The sequence below is a fragment of the Sapajus apella genome, unplaced genomic scaffold, assembly GCF_009761245.1.
Source record: "Sapajus apella isolate SASKATOON/1434 unplaced genomic scaffold, GSC_monkey_1.0 scaffold80, whole genome shotgun sequence".
In the NCBI taxonomy this organism is placed as follows: Eukaryota; Metazoa; Chordata; class Mammalia; order Primates; family Cebidae; genus Sapajus; species Sapajus apella.
Window position 1 is genome coordinate 3,299,443 of NW_022437020.1, and position 22,470 is coordinate 3,321,912.

The window sequence follows — 22,470 nt, forward strand, 5'->3', positions numbered from 1 at the left end:
GATTGTCAGACTGGATTTTTAAAAATGTCGTAGCTCTATGCTTTCCATAAGAAACTCACTCCAAATATAATGATACTGTAAGCTGAAAAGCAAAAAGGACAGGGAAAATAAAACCCACACAAACACAAACCAAAAGTAAACTAGGATGGCTATGTTAAAATCAAACAAGATAGGCTTTAGAACTAGAAAATCATCAGGGATGAAGACAGACGTTACATATTGATTGAAGAGTTAGTTCAGCAAGAAGCTATAACAATTCTAAATGTTTGTGCAAGAACAGAGCTTCAAAATACAGAAGCAAAAACTGACGTAACTCAGTGGAGAAATAGAGAAATTCACAGCTATAGTTGAAAAATTACTCCTCTCACAGTAATAGAAGATCAACAAGGACATAGAAGAACTGAGCTATCAACCAACTAAATCTAATGGACATTTATATAATACTCCACCTTACTATAGTAGTATATACAGTCTTTCAAATGCATATGGAACATTTAACAAGACAGACCGCATTGTGGGTCCTAAGTCAAACCTTAACAAATTTAAAAGAATTAAAATCATTTGGAGAATGACTTCTGGTCATAATTGAGTTAAACCGGAAATTAATAAAAACATAGATATATCATCAGCTACTTAGAAATTACCAATATACTTTTGAATAAACCATGACCTAAAGAAGGCGTTTCGAGAAAAATAAAAAATAATGAAAGTGAGGCTGGACGTGCTGACTCATGCCTGTTATCCTAGCACTTTGGGAGGCCAAGGTAGGTGGATCACTTGAGGTACGGAGTTTGAGATCAACCTAACATGATGAAACCTCATCTCAACTAAAAATATAAAATTAACTGAGTGTGGTGGTGCACGTCTATAATCCCAGCTACTTGGGAGGCTGAGGAAGGAGAATTGCTTGAACCCGGGAGGTGGAGGTTGCAGTGAGCTGAGATCATGCCACTGCTGTCCAGCCTGGGCAACAAGAATGCAACTCAATTTCAAACAACAAAAAAAGTGAAAATAAAACATAATATTACATAATACATGGCCCAAAGAGGAAGTTTCAAGATAAATTAGAAAATACTTGAAACAGGAAAACATTGAAAATGTGACATTTCACATCTTGTGGCATGTATCTAATATGAAGCCTTAAACCTTATTTTTAAAATGAAGGAAATGCTCGAAGCCATAATCTAAGCCAGTGGTTTGCAAACTTTCTCTGTAAATGTCTGGACAGTAAACATTTTAGGGTTTCTGGGCCATATGGTATCTGCCACAACTATTAAACTCTGCCATTGTGCAAAAGCAGTTTTGGCCAATATGTAAATACATTAGTGTGGCTACATTCAGTATAACTTTATATATAAAAACAGGTAGTTGTATGGATTTGGCCTGTAGATTACCACCCTTTGATTTAGCTATCACCTTAAGAAAATAAAAAAAGTAAGAGCAAATTAAACCTAAATTAAGAAGAGAGAAATAAATCATAAAGATGAGTAGAAATGAATGATATTGAAGGTAAAACAATGAACATTAAAAACCAAAAGCTGGTTCTTTGAAGAATAATCAGTAAAACTGATAAACCTCTGGCACCATACTTACTGGAGAATGATTGGGTGCTTTCTCAGACTGATAGGGAGAAAAACAGATATTCATTCTAAAACTATTCACTATCTTATTCACTATAACTTAGTCCAATAAGGTGAGAAAAAGCAAAGGCATAACATATGGAGAAAAAGAAATAAAAATACCCACTTTTGCAGACAACATGATTTTTTGTGTAGAAGACCTAAAGGAATATGATAAAAGCAACAAATAAATTTAGGCAGTAACAGGATACAAAGCCAAAAAAAAAAAAAAAAATTCAGTCATATATGTTTACGCTGAAAATACACAATTGGAAACAAAAATGAAAAGCTATTTACAATAGCGTCAACGAAAATGAAATACAAATAAATCTAATAAAACATGTACTGGATATGTGTGCTGAAACTAGAGAACGCTGATGAAAGAAACCAAGGAAGACCTAAATAAATGGAAAGACCTGCCGTGTTCTTATATTGGAGACTAAACATAGTAAATATGTCAGCACTCTCCAAAGCTATCTATTTATTTAAAATAATACCAATCAAAATGTTAGCAGTATCTTTTTTCTTTTTTCTTTTTTTTACTTTTTAGAATTCTTTGTTTTATTATTATTCTTTAAGTTTTGGGATACATGTGCAGAACATGCAAGTTGGTTACATAGGTATACACCTGCCATGGTGGTAGGCTGCACCCATCAACCCATCATCTATATTAGGTATTTCTCCTAATGCTATTCCTCCCCTCCCCCACCCCCCAATTGGCCCTGGTGTGTGATGTTCCCATCCCTGTGTCCATGTGTTCTCATTGTTCAGCTCCCACTTATAAGTGAGAACATGTGGTGTTTGTTTTTCTGTTTCTGTGTTTGCTGAGAATGATGATTTTCAGCTTCATCCATGTCTCTGCAAAGGACATGAACCCATCCTTTTTCATGGCTGAATAGTACTCCAGGGTGTATATGTGCCACATTTTCTTTATCCAGTCTATCCTTGATGGGAATTTGGGTTGGTTTCAAGTCTTTGCTATTGTGAACGGTGCTACAATAAACACATGTGTGTGTTGTCTTCAGAGTAGAGTGATTTATAATCCTTTGGGTATGCAGTAATGGGATTGCTGGGTCAAATGGTATTTCTCATTCTAGATCCTTGAGGAATCAGCATACTGTCTTCCACAGTGGTTGAATTAATTTGCACTTCCACCAACAGGGTAAAAGTGTTCCTATTTCTCCACATCCTCTCCAGCATCTGTTGTTTCCCAACTTTTTAATGATGGCCATTCTGATTGGTGTGAGATCGTATCTCATTGTGGTTTTGATTTGCATATCTCTAATGACCAGTGATGATGAGCTGCTTTCATATGTTTGTTGGCTGCATAAATGTCTTCTTTTGAGAAGTGTCTGTTCATATCCTTTCCCCACTTTTTGATGGGGTTGTCTTTTTCTTGTAAATTTGTGTAAGTTCCTTGTAGATTCTGAATATTAGCCCTTTGTCATTTGGGTAGATTGCAAAACTTTTTGCAAAACATTCTGTAGGTTGCCTGTTCACTCTGATGATAGCTTCTTTTGCTGTGCAGAAGCTCTTTTTTGTAGAGAGTAACTCATTCTAAAATTTATATAGAAATAAAAAACTAGAATAGCTAAACAAATTTGAAAAATAATAAATTTGGAGAGGTCACACTGCCCAATTATAAGACTGTCAGGCTTCAGAAATCATAATGATATTGAAATAGTTACATAGATCGATGGAAATGAATGAGTCAAGGTTATATACCCACACAGATGTGGCATAGCTTTTTGATGAAGGTACAAAAGCAATTCAGTGAAGATATTACAGTCTTTTAAAATAATGACATTGGAAAAATTTATTCGCATGTAAAAATGAACCTTAAACTAAATATAACCCTATACAGAAGTTATCTAAAATAAATTATAAATCTAAATATAAAATATAAAACTATATTTCTATTACAGAACATGGGAGAAAACCTTTATTAATTGGGATGAGACAAGGAGTTCTTACACAAGTACGTAACATAAAATTTTTTAAAATGGCTTGTAAGACTACATTAAAATTCAAAACTTTTACTATGCAAAATACACTACTAAGAGAATGAGAAGACAAGCTACAAACTAGGGGAAATATTTGCAAATTTTGTGTGTTCAACAAAGGACTTATATCCTAAATATTTAAAGAACTCTCATAACTCAACAATAAGAAAACAACCCAGTTTCCAAAAATTGTGTAAAAATCTTGAATAGACAGCTTATCACAGTGGACAAAAAAATAGGAAATGCATACAAAGGTTTTCAACCTCACACATTATTAGGAGAATGAAAATTAAAAACCCAGATGTGATAGTACTATGTACATACCTATTAGAATGGCTAAAATTAAAAGTCCTGATAGTACTGTCTTGAGTAGGATATAGACAACTGGAATTCCCATAATTGTTGGTGAGAATGCAAATTGGTACTGTGAAAGCCTGGCAAACAGTTGGTAGCTTCTTTACAAAGTTAAACATTCACTTACCATATGACCCAAGAATGTCACTCTTTAACATTTATCCCAGAGAAGTGAAAGCATATATTCATACACAAAACACCTATATACAAATGATTATAGCAGCTTTATTTGTAAGAATTCCAAACTGGAAACAACCCAAATGTTCTTCAAGGGGTAAACAGATAAATTGTGGTACATCCACACAATGGACTACAACAGTCAGCAACAAAAAGTTGAACTACTGACTTGTGCAACAACTGGATGAATCTCAAAGGTAGTGTGCTAAGTGAAAGAAGCCAGTCACTAAAAGTTACATACTGCATGATTCCGTTTAGAAGACATTCCCTGAAAGACAAAATGACAATGATAGATAATAGATCAGTGGTTTCCAGAGGGAAGAAGTGGGGGCCTGGGAGCACGTGAGCCTATGAGGATAGATAGACCCCTCTGTGTCCCAACTGTGATGGCGTAAACACAAATCTTTAAATGTATTAAGATTATAGAACTGTGCACCAAAAGTAAGAAGCCAATTTTGTTTTAGAATGATTTAAAAAATAAAGTGGAAAAAGTCATTTTGTATTGAAACAAAGATGGTGAAACTGTTGTTCCATTGTCTAGGGGTTAGGTATATCCCTGACTTCTACTTGGAATTTCTCTTGAATGTATTATAATGCTCCAGTAATGTGTGCATTCCTATCAGCTTCATCCTCTCAAATGAAAGAGAGAAACTCTCCTGGCACAGGACAGTGTAGTGCATGGATAAAATAAACATTTTTCTACATAGGGCACATTATTTAGAAATGCAGCTTTTTTTTACAGAAACTCCTTTTTCATTTTTCTTGGAGATTTTTTTTTTTTTTTTTTGGTTTGCTTAGTTACAGATATTACAAATGTCTTCATTTCATAAAAGACAAGTTCCCGTTCACAGTTCCCCTTCAAAATAGGAGATTTCCCTCAAGGGGGAATGTAAGCTGCTCCCCTAGGATTCCTGCACTTTGATCTGTACAATAACACCAGGTAAATTTGTTGGAAGGCAGATTCCGGGGACTCAGGTTCATTTTCTGTGGTGGAGCCCAGGATTAGCTGTTTTATTTATATTTATTTATTTTGAATTTTTTTCTCTTTGTTTTTCTGTTTTTCCCTCCCTCCCTCTCTCCTCTCTCTCCTCTCTCCTCTCTCTCTTCTCTCTCTTCTATTTCCTTCCTTCCTTCCTTTTCTTTTCTTTCTCTCTGTCTTTCTTTCCATTCTTTTTCTCTTTCGAGGCAGAGTCTCACTCTATCACCCAGGCAGGAGTGCAATGGCACAATCTCGGCCCACTGCAACCTATGCCTCCCCGGTTCAAGTAGTTCTTGTGGCTCAGCCTCCTAGTAGCTGGCATTCCAGGTATAAGCCTCCACACCTGGCTAATTATTTATATTTCAGTAAAGATGGGTTTTCATCATGTTGTTCAGGCTGGTTTCAAACTCCTGATCTCAAGTGATCTACCTGCCTCTGCCTCCCATAGCACTGGAATTACAGGCATGAGCTACCACATCTGGCTGGGACTCGGTATTTTTAAAGACACTTTCTTAATGAGTCTGTTTTGGGTGCTGTAGGGAATTTAAGAAATTCTATAAATCCAGGAATTTAACTTGGAATACGTCTGTCCATGTGTCTGTCTCCATCTCGATAGCATTCATTACTTGTGTTGAAACACATGGCTCCACCTGACTGTTTTAAGCATTGTACAGTATCCCAGTGTGTGAGTGCATCTGAAGTCTTGCTGTTCCCATGGAAATCACAATGCTGCTTTGCTGGCTGTGCTCAGGTATGCTTTATCTCACACATATGCTAAATCTTCATCATCAGACACTGTATGACATATGTGTCATTCCCAAACTTCAGTCTCATTGTTTTTGCTGAGAAGTTACTGGCCACCTTCTCCATTTTTATGTTTTTCATATATATTACTTTCTTGACAAGACTTTTCAGTTATTCAAACATTTTCTTTTTCTTTCATCTTCAGATGTTTAGTTTATCAAAATGTTTCTTCTGTTAAAAATTCTATCTGTATAAAAAATTATCCGGGCATGGTGGCATGTGTCTGTAGTCCCAGCTACTTGGGAGGCTGAGGTGGGAGGGTCACTTGAGCCCCGGAATTCGAGGCTGCAGTGAGCTGTGATTGTGTCATTGCACTCCAGCCTGGGAAACTGGAGTGAGACCCTCTCTCTCAAAAAAAAAAAAAATTCTATCTGGTTGTAATTAGTGTGGAATTTGTGTACATTCTTGTGCTCAGATGTTTCAATTGCGTTGTTTTAATGTCCACTTACATAATAAACTTTTCAAGGCTCTGCTCTGTGTCCCGAGTCTCTCATAGTACGTGTCACATTGTGGGTCCTCTGGTTGTATCAGCTGATGTGGCGTTTCCCATTTCTTATAGATTCTTCCTATGTCCATAGAGTGTTATGCTACTATCCTCCATTAAATGCTAATTGAAGGAAAATATTGCTGTGTGAAAATAGGGGCAATGCCTTTTAGCATACTTGCAGCTCAAGCTAGGAGATGTGAATGGAATGTACTTGTGTCTTGCTAATGTGAAATACAAGTTTCTGTTCAGAATAACGTTTAAAAGCTGCCAAAAAGTTGTAAAATATTTTAAACGTTTAAAGCCAAAATGACCCAATGCAAAATAATTGAAATAATTTTAAAAGTAGCTAACACTCATGTTGTTGCAAATGGTAGGATTTCATTCTTTCTTAACGGTTGAACAGTGCTCCATTGAGTATATATGCCACATTTTCTTTATCCTTTCATCTGTTTTTTTTTTATTTTCCCATTTATTTATTTTATTGCATTTTAGGTTTTGGGGTACATGTGAAGAACATGCAAAATTGTTGCATAGGAACACACGTGGCAGTGTGATTTGCTGCCTTCCTCCCCATCACCTACATCTGGCATTTCTCCCCTTGCTATCTCTCCCCAGCTTCCCACCCCCCACCGTCCCTCCCCTATTTCCCCCCAACTGACCCCAGTGTGTAGTGCTCCCCTCCCTGTGTCCATGTGTTCTCATTGTTCAACACCCGCCTATGAGTGAGAACATGCGGTGTTTGATCTTCTGCTCTTCTGTCAGTTTGCTGAGAATGATGCTTTCCAGGTTCATCCATGTCCCTACAAAGGATCATTATGTTAAGTGAAATACGGCAGACAAAGAAAGACAAACTTCCTATGATCTCTCTTATTTGTGGGAGCTAAGGATCAAAACAATTGAACTCATGGAGATAGAGAGTAGGAGGATGGTTACCAGAGGCTGGGAAGGGTAGCGGAGGGTAAGTGGAATGGTTAATGGGTACAAAACATACTTAGAAAGAATGAATAAGACCTAGTACTTGATGGCACAACAGGGTGACTATAATCAGTAACAATTTAATGTACATTTAAAAATAACTAAAAGAGTCTAACTGGATTGTTTATAACACAAAGGATAAAAGCTTGAGGGGATGGATACCCATTTTCCATGACGTGATTATTATGCATTGCATGCCTGTATCAAAGTATCTCATGTAACCTATAAATGTAAACACCTACTATGTACCCACAAAAATATATATACCTACTATGCACCCACAAGAATTTAAAAAATAAAACAACCCTTTTTGACTACTCTAAAAAAAAAAAAAAAAAAAAAAAGTAGCTAACACTGTATTAAACATTTACTCCGTACCTAGCAGTGTTCTAGGAACCAAAGCAAAGAAAATGTGTTTTGTGGAAGCTCTTGGCATCTTTTTGCCTTCTGTGTATTAGCTCATTCAGGCTCCTGAGGTACTTATTGTTGAACTCATCTGTAATGTGGGGATAATGAGACCCAGAGCTCCTACGTAACTTAGGATATCCAAGAAATGATGACAATAATGTTAGAGACAGCTTTCTGTGACTGAGCACTTTAAAACATCAGACACTGTGCTTTATGCTTTATGTCATCGTATCTGTAAACTAGGTCATTTCATCCCCACTGGGTAGGTGAGGCAATGGAGGCTCAGTGAGGTGACTTGCACCTGGTCATCCATCTAAGTAGAACATGGCAAATCAAAATTGTAACCTGTGGAGTCTGTTTCAAGAGCCCAAGCTCTTAATCTTTACATTCTCTACTGAAGACACCAAGTTCATCCTGGGAGAAGCTCTTGCCATGTGCTGGTCATTAGGCAAGGGCTGTAGAGGCAAAGTCCTGACCTTCAGTAGGAAAATGGCTGCATGCACCCTGATCTCTAGCTCTCTGGCTTTCTGGACCATTCTTCACAATGATGAACTGCCCTCTCCTGGAAGGAGCTGGGGTGGGGCACAAAAGCCAGGGTCCTTTGTTTCAGAAAATGTTTTGTGGAAGCTCTTGGCCTCTTTTTGCCTCAGTCAAATGTGGCAAAATACAAAGAGACCAGGTCTCAGTAGCTACCCATCCTGTTCTTTTTCATACCGAAAGGATTTATTATGAGGCATTGGACACATCAAATAAGGGTTATTTCTGCAAATTTGATTTTGATTTGATCCCTGATGAGCTCAACCTGTTAGATCCCAAATCACCACTTTCCTGCACAGCATTTACTGTACTCTGTAATTACATATTTACTGTATGTGTGAAGCATCCTTGTTCCTCATAACCAACTGTGAGTGAGTGACACTTTCTCCCTTTCACATTCTCAGGCTAAATCTCAGAAACTTGCTTTTTTAAGGGCTCCATTATAGGAATTTTGTCATTTCTTCTTAATAAGAAGAAAACTCACATGCTTTTTTTTTTTGCTATAATCACCTCTATGTGAATATACATTTTAAAGATAGTAGACGGAATCTTAGTTGATAGGGCTGTGATTTTGTTCTTCAAAATGTACACTTCATTCTCGAAAGGAAGTTAACATGGTTATAGTGGGGATCAGTCATCCATAGTCTTCTGCATTTACGGAGTTTTATTACAACATAGCCACATTCTTTAGGTATTGTGTCTGTCTCCTTTGATGTCACAACAGCAGAGTTGAGTAGTAGCAACAGACACCATCTGGCCCACAAAATCTAAAATACTTATTAACTGGCCCTGCACTGAAAGTGTTTGTTGACCTCCAGTTTACAGAAGTAGAAAGACCCCACCCCTTGGTCATCCTGAAGAACACCTGCTGTTATTGTTCTCACGAAAGTCTTTAGCTCTGCTTTCTCTGGAGAGGAAATAAGAAAGTCATCTTTTCATGAAGCACATTTTTCTTTTTTTGGTGCCAACCTTATAATCTCATCATTTGAATGTTTCTACAGTTGCTCTGATAAAATACTTTTAAAAAGTTCTTTAAAAATGCTTTTCCCAATATATATAGAAGTTACCAATCAAATGTTGCAATCTTCATCACTTATTGGAAAGTGTAAGATTTTTGAGTTGTGTTTCCCACATTGATGTGCTCTACTGCCACCATGAAGGTTCATGTTCTTTTTTAATACTCTTTCATAGGAGTCACTGCAGTTGTTTTCAGTAGAGGTACAGTCTTCTGAGAAGCAGCTTCTTGGGTCTTCACGCAGCCATGGATCTGGATAAACCATCTGTTTGGGGCTCATTAAAACAGCGGACCAGGCCATTGTTGATCAACTTGAGCAAGAAGAAGGTGAAAAAGAACCCAAGTAAACCCCTAGACCTAAGGGCAAGGCATCACTTGGACCGCCGCCTCAGCCTGTCTGTGCCTGATCTCCTGGAGGCTGAGGTCTTGGTCCCAGAGGGCCGGCCTTACTCTGGGCCCCAGTCTTCCTACACCTCGGTGCCCAGCAGTCTGTCCACTGCAGGGATCTTTCCCAAGAGTAGCAGTAGCTCCTTGAAACAGTCTGAAGAAGAATTGGATTGGAGCCAGGAAGAAGCCAGCCACCTCCATGTGGTGGAAACAGACTCAGAGGAGGCCCATGCCTCTCCTGCTGAGCAGAGACGGGTGTCCAGCAACGGCATCTTTGATCTTCAGAAAACTTCCCTTGGAGGAGATGCACCAGAAGAGCCAGAGGTGAGAATGGGGCTGGGCTTTCCCATTTCTCTCCCCTCCCATCCCTTCCTCCCTCCCTCCTTCCCACCATCCCTTCCTCCCTCCTTCTTCTCCTTCCCTTTCTTCCTTTCTTCCTTCCTCTTCATTTTTGAAAAGTATGTTCAGTGCCCTTGGAAAATTTGGTTAGGAGCTATTTTCATGGTTAGCTCAGATAGGAAGAATATTGTTTACAAGAATTTAAATTAATGCAATATTGATTACACCCAGTGTTCCTATTAGTTTTAGGGTTGACCTCTGTGTATTTTAAAGCTATTACAAATAACTCTTCCAGAATACTTTAGGACATTAAAAGCCCTATTGGATGAATTCTCATTTATCTGTCTCCTGGCAAGGAAATGAAGTGCAGAACTTTTCCTGGAATTTTTTGTGTAAGTTTGCCTTTGTCACTACACTCTTGCCGGCCGTACCTGTAGACAAACTATGCATATTATTTTTTCTAAGAAGTGTATGAATGTATGTCCCCCTTTGACTGCCCGAGGATTTGAACTGCCACATGCGTGTGTGCATTCACCTATGAACAACTTCACATGCGTTCTTTTAAAAAAATTAACAAAACTTTAGTATTTCAATACAATTAACTAAACAAATATAATTATGACACAAATATTCTATTTCAAGGGTGAATATGATTTAAATTCAATCTCCAAATTACCAAATCATGAGTTTAGTGATTGATACAATTAGTTGTTTTTAAAAATTCTTTCATTAATGACACTGAAGTAGATTTCCATGTAGAAATAAGGGGTTAATTTTTCTGTGTCCCAGGTTAGTGTTACAGTTACATAGAAAACTGGTTGTTCAACTTGGATTTTTAGTTTCCCTTTTAGAAACAAAACTTATTGATTATTCCATGTATTGAGGTTTTACTGGGGAATGGGATCACGGATGTTTGGAGGATATCATGACCATATTCCTTACCAAGCATTACTCTATTAAGACACCACTACCCATAAGTGACTTTAACTATTTTTTTAATTTGGTATTAAACTTTATAAAATTCTTTTTGTAAGCCTTTTCTGACTGTTTACTTATTTATAAATTTGAAATACATGTTTCTACTCAACAAAATGCAAATGAAGTAGATTATTAAATTAGGTCAGTAAGAGGAAGGTAACAGGTTGAATTATGTAATGAAGTTAATCTTCATCTTTTTTTTTTTTCCTGACCAGAAAATACAAGTGGGCTTCTTGTCTTTGATATGCTAACATTTTTATATTCAGAAGGATTTTTTTTTTTTGAAGCAACTGCTGTTAAACAATTTAGAACTTTTATTGTCTCTTTTGAGTAAATAGAAATATTTGAATGCTATTCTAGGCCAGGCAGTGTCAAAGTTGCTATTGGAAATAGAGATTCATGAGAAAGTGACTCTGCTTTCCGACTACGTTTTGTTGGGAGATCATATACTCCCAAGCAGAGCATAAGAGGCAACTGGATATCAGAGCTGTCATTGCAAAATGTCTCATCCTGGTCTCCTGGAAGCTCATTAGAAGGAGGGGATCCGTGTGTGGGACATAAGGGCATGTTATCTGCGAAGCAGTGTCCACATTGGCACAGAGGACAGTCTGCTTACCAGGTGAGGAAATATGGTGACCATAGGCCTGAAGTGTAGATGGGTGCTGTTGGGGATAGTGAGTGTTTTGCTTTACTTAGATTGGAGGCTATGGGAGCTTTGTGGTGTGATGTATGTCTGGAAGTATGGGCTGTTCCATGGTGATAGATGAAGCGTTGTTGGGCTTGGCTGTTTTATCATCTCCAGGTTCAATGCAGAAAGCTTACAATAGGCAGAATCCTTCAATAAAGAATAGGCTATTCTGGATTATTTGATTTTGCCTTTTGGTGCAGACATTTTTTTAACCTTTGTTCTCAAGAAAGAATCTTTTTGCTCCTCTTTTTCTGCCCTAGAAAGTACAAAGAAAGCTGTAAAAAAGGATGAGTTCATGTTCTTTGTAGGGAAATGGATGAATCTGAAAACCATCATTCTCAGCAAACTGACACAAGAATAGAAAACCAAACACCTCATGTTCTCATTCCTAGGTGGGTGTTGAACAGTGAGAACACATGGACACAGGGAGGGGAGCATCACACACTAGGGTACGTTGTGGGGGTGCTAGGGGAGGGACAATGGGGATTGGGGAGGTTGGGGAGGGATAACATGGGGAGAAATGCCAGATATAGGTGATGGGGGGATGAAGGCAGCAATCCACCTTGCCATGTATGTACCTGTGCAACAATCCTGCATGATCTACACACGTACCCCAGAACCTAAAGTACAATTAAAAAAAAAAGTAAGTGCAAAACAGAGACTAAGACTGATTCTTCCAATGAAGGTTGAGGTTGTCACTACTTAAGTACCATTGATTTGCTGGGTGGCACGCTTGCAGAGGATGAAGGAACAGGATGCTGCTGGTCCCCTTGCAGTCTAGTTCTGCCCACCCACCTCCCTCCTCGCTGGGCTCCTCTCCTCAGTCCTGCCTGTTGGGGTTGGACCTGTCCCACTACCTGAGAATCCAGAGTTTATCACGTGGCAAAGAAGAAGGAGAGCTCCCTTACTTATCTTCTCCACTAGCTTTCCAGAGGGGTCATGCAAGGAGTGAGCATCTGTGGCCCAAGGGACCCCTGGTGCTTTGCCTCCCTTGTTGTATACCAATGCTGCTCTGGTGCCAGACTAAGCCTGTGGCAGTGGGACAGGATCCCAAATATCAGCAATGTCTGAATTCTATAGTCACCTCCAGGCCCACCAGCATTGGCAAAGAAGGGGAAATGGAATGATGGGGCAAATGAAGAAACTAAGGATGAAGGACGAGGAAGAAGGAATGTGAGAAGCAGAGAACAGGCAGAGCCTAAAATATTGCAGGTGCCAAGTCCAACCATATGACCAAAAGCTGAGAACATCCCCTTAGAAGAAAGGATACATCAGTGGAAGAGGATTTAGCCAGACTCTCTCTTGAGCTCCGGATCCACACCCTACTGGACACCCCATAGAAACCTGGTTTCAACTTGTCTTGACAGAATTCGCTGTCTCCCTGAAGAGCTGCCTCAAACAGAGACCATGAGTTTTTGTCAGTATCACCATTACTCGCCTAGTTGTTCAAGCCAAACACCTGTGAATAATGGTACACTCTTACTTTCCTTGCTTTTCATGTTTTATGGGGTCATCATTTATCATCTCATGTGTTTCCTGGTCTCTTACCTACTGTATTAGTCTGTTTTCATTGCTGCTGATAAAGACATATTGAGACTGGGAAGATAGAGGTTTAATATGGACAGTTCCACATGGCTGGAGAGGCCTGGCCATCATGGTGGAAGGCAAGGAGGAGCAAGTCATGTTTTATTTGTATGGCAGCAGGAAAAGGGAGAGCTTGTGCAAGGAAGCTTCCTATGTTAGGAACTAGAGGGACAGAACTAATGAAAAAAATAGATGTAAATGGGAGTTTATTAAATATTATCTCACATGATCACAAGATCCCACAATAGGCTATCTATAGGCTGAGGAGCAAGGAGAGCCAGTCCAAGTTCCAAAACCAAAGAACTTGGAGTCTGATGTTCGAGGGCAGGAAGCATCTAGTATGGGGAAAAGATGTAGGCTGGGAGGCTAGGCCAGTCTCTCTTTTCACATTTTTCTGCCTGCTTATATTCTAGCTGCGCTGGCAGCTGATGAGATTGTGCTCACCCAGATTAAGGGTGGTTCTGCCTTTCCCAGCCCACTGAGTCAAATGTTAGTCTCCCTTAGCAACACCCTCACAAACACACCCAGGATCAGTACTGTATATCCTTCAGTCAAGTTGACACTCAGTATTAACCATCACACTCCTCCTTATAAAACCATCAGATCTCATGAGACCCACTCACTATCACGAGAACAGCAGAGGAAAGACCTGCCCCATGATTCAGTCATCCCCTATGGGTTCCTCCGACAACACGTGGGAATTATGGGAGCTACAAGATGAGATTGAGTTGGGGACATGGAGCCAAACCATATCACCTACCTCATATTCATTCTGTTCTACTAAAATCCTTCCCACACTTCAAGGCCTAGTGAAAACCTTCCTCCTCTGTGATGCTTCTTCCAACTCTGCAATGAGTGTAACCAGCCTGCCTTCATTTTCACAGCATGACACTTGTACTCTGACTAAGCATTAACCTTAGACTGCTTTATGGAGAAATCTGTAGAGAGAAGGTATTACAGCAGGAAGAGAGGAGGTAGAGAAGGGAAGGCAAATTGGTCCTGGGCAAGGGCATCACTGAGTAAGTCCTTGAGAAAATCAGCATCTCTCAGGCCTGCAGTAACTATCCAGTGGTCATCTGGCTCAGATGACTAACTCGTGATGAACAAATGGTCATGAGTTTGAGCTACAAATGCCAATCACAACTAATTTGAGATTTAAATACATGAGAATTAAATACTTTAAAGACTCTAGTCCAGATGTGGTGGCTCATCCATGTAATCCCAGCACTTTGGGAGACCGATGCTGGTGATCACTTGAGGTCATAAGTTCAAGACCCACCTGACCAACATGGTGAAATACCATCTCTACTAAAAATATAAAAATTCGCCAGCCATGGTGGCACACACCTGTGGTCCCAGCTACTCGGGAGGCTTAGGCATGATAATCACTTGAACCTGGGAGGCAGAGGTTGCAGTGAGCTGCAGTTGTGCCGCTGCACTCCAGCCTCAGTGAAAGAGCAAGATGCCATCTGAAAAATAAAATAAAGACTCTAATGTTCTTTTGATGTAAACAGCTCATTCTTCATTGTTGTCAAATTACAGGAAAAGTCAAATCATAATCAATGGCTACTTCATTAACCTGTTAGGAGAAATTATTATCTCAGGGCCTGAAAACAGTCAAAATGCATTTCCTCCCCACGGTCAGCCTTTAGGAGAAGTCACATCAGAATTGGGAAGTTGGTGCAGGGATGAGCGCACTGCAAGGAGAATGCATGGGCTCCATGCTCAATGGCATTTCATACACCATCATCTCACAGTAAGTACTGAGCCACAGATTAGAACTTGACATCCTCATACTTTTTCTGCTAGGGCCACCTTTATCCATCTCTGCATGGGAGCCCTCTTAGCCCAGGCAGCCTGGATGATTATTTAATTGAATTAATTAATTTTTTTTGAGACAGAGTCTTGCCCTGTCACCAGGTGCCAGGCTGGAGTGCAGTGGCATGATAATGGCTCACTGCAACCTCTGCCTCCTGGGTTCAAGCAGTTCTCCTGCCTCAGCCTCCTGAGTAGCTGGGACTACAGGTGAGTGCCACCCCACCCAGCTAATTTTTGTATTTTAGTAGAGACGGGTTTTCACCATGTCGGCCAGGAAGGTCTCAATCTCTTGACCATGTGATCCACCTGCCTCAGCCTCACAAAGTGTTGGGATTACAGGCATGAGCCACTGCACACAGCGGGAAGCCTGGATTTTTAAAGTCCTGTGGCATAGGCTCTCCCTCCCTCTGCTGAACAAGTCCAAACTTTTACTGAGGCTTCCTGGCATGACCTCTGCCTTTTTCTGATTGACACATTAGTTCACAATTAATTGTATGTTACCACTTCAGTAAGGCTGGTATCTTGTCATGATGGCCTGGCACCCATATTGTCTCCATTTTAGTCATTTTGTGTGTCTAGGTGCTGATGGATAGAGAGTCGTTGCTTGGATTGAGTTGTGTCCCCAAACCAAATTCATATGTTGAATCCCCAACCTTCATATGATGGTGTTGAAGATATGGCCTTTAGGAGGTGATTAAGGATAAGTGAGGTCAGAAGCATGGAGCCCAAATTGGCGTCCTTATTCAAGAGAAAGAGACACCAGAGGTCTCTCATTCCCCACTGTAGGAGGACACAGTGAGAACGGAGCCATCTGCAAGGCAGGAAGTGGGTTTTTGTTGTTTAAGACACCTAGTCAGTGGTATTTTGTTATGGATGCCTGAGCTGACTAACTCAGTGGTCTTCACAGTTTTAGCTTCAGAGGATGAGCTCATTGTTCTTGTCACCAAGACTTGTGGCTAAAGAGGAGGTAAGAGCACCATAGACTACTGCCACATACCAATACCTCTACACACATGGATATATACATATATATGGATATATCCATATATCCATATATATATATCATATATACATATATATGGATATATGGATATATCCGTGTGTGTGGAGGTATTGGGGTGTGTGTGTGTGTGTGTGTGTGTGCGTGTGTTTGTATACATACACATATAGGTGTATGTGTGTACATACACACAGTTATTTAGACGCCAGTCTCTCTTGTTAGAGTATAAGCTCCTGAAAAGTAGAAATGTCAATTTTCTTCTCCCAGCCTTTCTGCACACCTTGCTTTTTGGTATGCACGTATATTGATTCATGTTATCACTGCAGTTGACTTTCCAGCCACCAGCCACCACCAAAGGCTCAGAAAGCTGTAAGAAATTTAGTTGCTATGGGGAAGGGTGATACATGGAGGCCCTAGATGGGTAGGGGGCCCTCTAAAGAAAGGAGTTTCCAAGTGTCAGACTAAATGTGAAGGATGTCAGACTAAAGTTTAGGGGAACTTGGGGGGAGAGGAGGTTATTTTTTTTTTTTCTTATTTAGATTTTTCTCCTTATTTTCGCCTTTAGTTAGCATTTTCCTAGTACTTATTTTACAAGATGCTTATAACACGCCTTGTAAAATCAGCTAAGTATTTAGAAAATGTTTACGGTCGGTCTATTCTGGTTCTTGCCATGGGTGTTGATGGTGAAAGTGGAATTAGACACGGATGTTGGATAAAATGGCCAGCAATCCCAGTACCAGTCTCTAGTCAGTGCTAGATAACCAGTTGAGATAAGTGGGGTCTGAGCAGGGTGGTCAGGAAAGGCTTGAAGAAAACTCCTTTTGAGAATGAGTAAGACTCAGTAATGTAGATTATTTAAGGGTAGCTAAGCTTGTTTGTGGGGCTAAAAAATATGAAGATCTTAGCCCAGTACCTGGCAGTCACAAGCACCTAACACATGCTCACTGCCATGATTATGGTTGTATTTATTAGTGTTTATAATTATTTTTACCATTGCTTATTTTTCAGAATGACACAGAGCCTTGGGGAATTTTAGTGACTTGCTTACAGGATCTAACTCCAGGACTGTCTGGATCCTGGGATTTTGCATAGAACTGTGTATAACATGAATCTGGAAGTACAGTTCTGCAAATGATAGACCTCAGAACTGGAGATAAAAAATAGTTGATCACAAAAGGAAGACATTTATTCTTCTGTGTCCACTGTGTCCTTTTAAACCCAAGGATCATTATCAAGATTGAATAGGCTCATTGTTGTGGTCAATAACTAATAATTATGAAAGAAAGGATCATTCCCCCCTTCCCATAATCCATGTAATTTCACAATGGATGTGTCCTTCCCTGACATTTCATTTGGCAGTTGGGGTTGTGAATAACTAGCTTTGGCACGAGCTTACGTGGGTGAATTGAGTGATTTGGAGAAGCTCCCCATTGAGATATTTCCAGAAATTGCTTGGCAGCTGCAGAGCGTCAGGTTGGTGGTCACAGAGAAGCAGAGTGAGACACCACAGAGGAGAGGAAATGACCTCCAGGTTGCAAAATTAAACAAGCGCGTCAGTTTCTCTGCACTTCAGTGGTGTGGTTTTTACTATTTTTGTGTGATCTCAAAAGTCGTACATCAATAATGTGATGGTGTGTCAGAGAGGCAGGAGTGTCAGCCACATCCCAGGGTCCTTCATGGGCTTGGTCTCCCTTTTTTCCTTCTTCCCTCCTTTCCTTTGCACCAGTTGAACACCTGCTTTGTGCTGATGCAGATCTATAAGCTAAGGACACAGTAGTTGACAAAATAGAAAAAAGTCACCTCCCTCATGGAGTTCCCACTAGGAAAAATGGCATGCTGTAGATAAAATCAGAACATAAAGTGTCATGGAGAGAAATAAAGCAGAGAAGGTGCTGGGGGAGAGGTGTTACCATTTTGTACAGCGTGGTCAGGAACCACGTCTTCCGAGAAGATAACCTTCACACAAAAATACGGAGGAGGTGAGGAAGCAGGTTGTGTGCATAGCTAGAGAAAAGCTTTCCAGAAAAAGATAATAGCAAGTATGAAGGCTCCAGGGTAGCAGGAATGTGCCTGATGTTTCAGGAAGAGCAAGGGAGCAGTCAGTCTGGAGAGGAGGCAGTGGAAGGAAATGGGAGAGAAGTGAACAGAAGCGACATCATGTAGGCCTTTCCTATTTTGCCAAGCAACTCTAGCTGACCATCACAACTCCTTAGTGTACAGAATGAGCAGGATGTACAGGAACCCAACGGGCTCAATGCTGAGTCACTCGTAATTAGGGCTGAAGGAATTGGCGGCACACGGGCAGTGCTTTCTCTGCCTTGTAGACACTGGGAATAGCAGTAAGTCCAAGCTCTGCCTTGGGAAAAAAGAATGGAGAAATGGCGCACAGCCTGACAAGCTGTGGGCAGAAGGGAAGAAGGCACCTTCTGAGGCTTCATCAGCCAGTCTCTGACTTTGTCCTGGCCACTTTCGGTAGGGAATATTGGAGGAGCTAAGAAAGGCGCTCAGGTTGCTGATCACCATCATCAAGTTCTTTTGATCCACCCTTCCCCAACATATAGGCTGTTTTACTACTATTACTAATATAATTAATAGTAAATACTAGAACAGCAACATCAAGTTAGCAGTATTAGTACTGCTAACTGAGGGATTATGTGTAAGGAACTCTGCTAATTTCTGTATAGATATGATCAGACCACATCTATTTGGTTTCCTCTATATGCAAAGAGCCCTCGCACTGTGTCTGTCTCAGAAAAGGCTTTCAATAAATACCCTTTGAGTAATTTAATTAGTCTAACCACCTACAATCTTTTTTGACCCACTGAGAGATATTTCAATGTTTTGAATTTGAGGTGTATTTTTCAAGGACAGAAAGCTAGAAAGAGCAGAGGTAGGACTCAAATCCAGATCTTTTGGACTCTAGAGCCTTGTTCACTGCTGTGTGCAGCTGCCTCCTGGTATGTTAGGTTAGGTGTGCTATTTTGGGGTTCTCTTGGCACAGGTGTGGTACAGTGAAAAGACAGCATACCCAGGTTACTCAGAGGAAGCCCAACCCAGAGTGCTCACCAAGGCCTAACTCTCCAGCTCTCCTGTGATGGCCATTTAGCCTCCTGGCTCTGCTTTCCTGTTTGCAAATTGGGAAAACTAATGGCAGCCTGTGGACTTGTTATCAGAAGTTACTATGAGTATATATTTGTAAATTGGAAAGTGCTCAACAATGTACAAGCAACCATTTTTTTTTTTTTTTTGGGATGAATTTTTTGCTTTTGTTGTGCAAGCTGAAGTGCAGTGGCTCGATCTCGGCTGACTGCAACCTCCACCTTCCTGGTTCAAGCAATTCTCCTTCCTCTGCCTCCTCAGTAGCTGGGATTACAGGTGAGTGCCACCATGGCTGGCTAGTTTTTGTATTCTTAGTAGAGATGGGGTTTCACCGTATTGGTCAGGCTGGTCTCGAACTCCTGACCTCAGGTGATCTGCCCTACTCAGCCTCCCAAAGTGCTGGGATTACAGGTGTGAGCCACCACACCTGGCCATAAACAACCATTTTTTAAAGTATCTCCTGCTAATAAACGTGCAAAAAACTTATGGAAGGTCAGTGGACAAATATTAATGAATATGCACAGTTTTAGAGCATTTCAACAGGGGTTGGTAAAGTTTTTTTATAAAGAGCTAGAGTTTTGTGGGCCACAGGTCTCTCTCTCAATGACTCAAGGAGAGGCCCTGTGACATCAGCCATAGACAACACAGGAATGAGTGGACAGCACTGTATTTCAATCAAACTTTATTTTTAAAAGCAAGCAGTGGGCTAGATTTGTCTCATGGGCAGTAACTTAACGAACTTTTTTATACCATCATATGCTTGAGCAAGTTATCTGGACACACAGACACGATTTATATTTTGCTATTAGAATTGGCAGTCAATATTCCAGGGTAATCACTTTGAGAGACCAGTCTTGGCGATGAGATTTAAATTTATACACCTTGACTGTATGATCCATAACCTCCTGAAAAGTAGTATAAAAATTGAATAAGAACGGACTGGCTGTTTGGTTGGCTTGATGTCTTCGGAATACACCTTCCAGTTTTGACCTCTCATTGCCAGGTAGCTCATTTTTCATTCTATCACTGTGTCCAGTTACTGCCTCATGGTTAGTGGAGCCAGCTAATTCCTTTTGCTTATTTTGTCACTTACTTTGTCCTCTAGGTATTTGTGTTTGACTCCTATATTCTTAAATATACATATTCTCAATAGACAAGATATGGGTTACAGATTAAATATGCAGTATGTATACATTTATATACTTTAATGGGGTGGTTTTTAAAAATTGTATGTTAGGTTCTGCGGTACATGTGCAGATCATGCAGGATTATTACATAGGTACACACATGACAAGGTGGTTTGCTGCCTCCATCCCCCCGTCACCTGTATCTGGCATTTCTCCCCATGTTCTCTCTCCCCAACCTCCGCACCACCCCCATGTCCCTTCCCTAGCCCTGCCCCCAACAGACCCCAGTGTGTGATGCTCCCCTCCCCGTATCCACCTGTTCTCGTTGTTTAACACCCACCTAAGTGAGAATATGTGGTATTTGGTTTTCTGTTCTTGTGTCAGCTTGCTGAGAATGATGGTTTTCAGATTCATCCATTCCCTACAAAGGACATGAACTCATCCTTTGTTATGGCTGCAAGTATTCCATGGTGTATATGTGCCACATTTTCCTTGTCCAGGTCTATCATCAGTGGGCATTTGGGTTGGTTCCAGGTCTTTGCTATTGTAAACAGTGCCGCAGTGAACATACATGTGCATGTATCTTTATAATAGAACGATTTATAATCCTTTGGGCATATACCCAGTAATGGGATTGCTGGGTCAAATGGAATTTCTTTTTCTAGATCCTTGAGGAATTGTAATGGGGCAGTTTTTAAAGAGAATACTATTGATTGGTCCATCCAACTTTTTACTCTTATTTAGCTTTTCTGGATGTGGGTTTATATTTTCTTCCTCTGAAATTTGAATAGACAGTGACTGCTTACATGATTTTTAATCTGGCTTCCTGTGTGTGCTTCCTAGTGAGATCCCTCAGACAGCCACATGGGAGGTGATATTTGTAGTAGATCACATTTAGTGTATATAAAAGAAAAATGTTGTTTATTCACAACAGTGTCTTACCCTCAATCGCAAAATCCTTGGTGACCAGAAAGATTTTCTTTTTAAAATAATTAATCTGCCATGCCAGTATCTCCCCATATCCTGCTGAATTTTAATATATTTGAATTCTTATAGATGGAAAAGGGAATGCAAAGTATGCAGTACCTTCCCATAAATTTCAGATTAGCAAGGCAAAATGGAAATACCAATGCAAACTCGCTTTTTCTTAAAAAACACAAATGAAAAACAGTTATCTGAAAGGCAGTAGTGAGAATTGTGTGAGGGAAGACTAACCTCATAACAGTGCTCATCCCACAGTGTGAATGCTGTATTTCTGAATGCTAGTATGGAATTAGACAGTTTTGTCATATTCGTTTTTATATTAGTTTTGATAATATTTAAAATTATCTCTCTTCCTGAGTATATAGTTGTAAAAAATTTGTTTGAAATGTTAAATTGATGCTTAGTAGGTAAACAATCAATAGATAGTCCATCACAGGATGGAATATTATGCAGCAATAAAAAAGAATGACACAAATAACAACATTTATGGATTTCAAAGGCATTAAGTTGGCTGAATGATTCCAGTCTCAAACTTTAAATAGTGTATGATTCCAATGATACGATATTCTAGAAAATATAAAACTATACGATGAGAATATACAGTTGCTTGCCATGGGTCTAGAGTTGGAAGATTTGACCATAGATGGGGTCAAAGTGGGATGGCACAGAGGCATTTTTTGGGTGATAGAACTATTCCTTTTTTTTTTTTTTTTTTTTTTGAGACAAAGTCTCACACTGTTGCCTGGGCTGGAGTGCAATGATGTGATCTCAGCTCACTGCAACCTCTACCTCCTGGGTTCAAGCAGTTCTTCTGACTCAGCCTCCCAGGTAGCTGGGATTACAGGCACCCACCACCATGTCTGGCTAATTTTTGTATTTTTAGTAGAGACGGGGTTTCACTATTTTGTCCAGGCTGATCTTAAAGTCCTGACCTCATGATCTGCCCAGCTTGGCCTCCCACAGTGCTGGAATTATAGGCATGAGCCACTGCGCCCAGCCAGAACTGTTCTATATTCTGATTGTAGTGGGAGTTATATAAATATATACAAGTGTTTAAAACTATGGCAGTGTACACATGGATAATGTCAATTTTACAGTGTGTTAATTT

General features: G+C 40.0%; 1 protein-coding gene across 10 annotated transcripts in view; it reads left to right on the forward strand.

Moving 5' to 3' along the window:
- The window catches only part of MCTP2 (multiple C2 and transmembrane domain containing 2), a 262,031-nt gene that overhangs the window by 60,214 nt on the left and 179,347 nt on the right, over positions 1 to 22,470 (forward strand). For all 10 annotated transcript variants that reach the window (XM_032252795.1, XM_032252799.1, XM_032252797.1 and 7 more), the window contains one exon: positions 9,535 to 10,069. In XM_032252795.1, coding sequence (XP_032108686.1) covers positions 9,605 to 10,069 — 465 coding nt within the window. In that variant the 5' untranslated portion in view covers positions 9,535 to 9,604. The remainder of the gene's footprint in view (positions 1 to 9,534; positions 10,070 to 22,470) is intronic.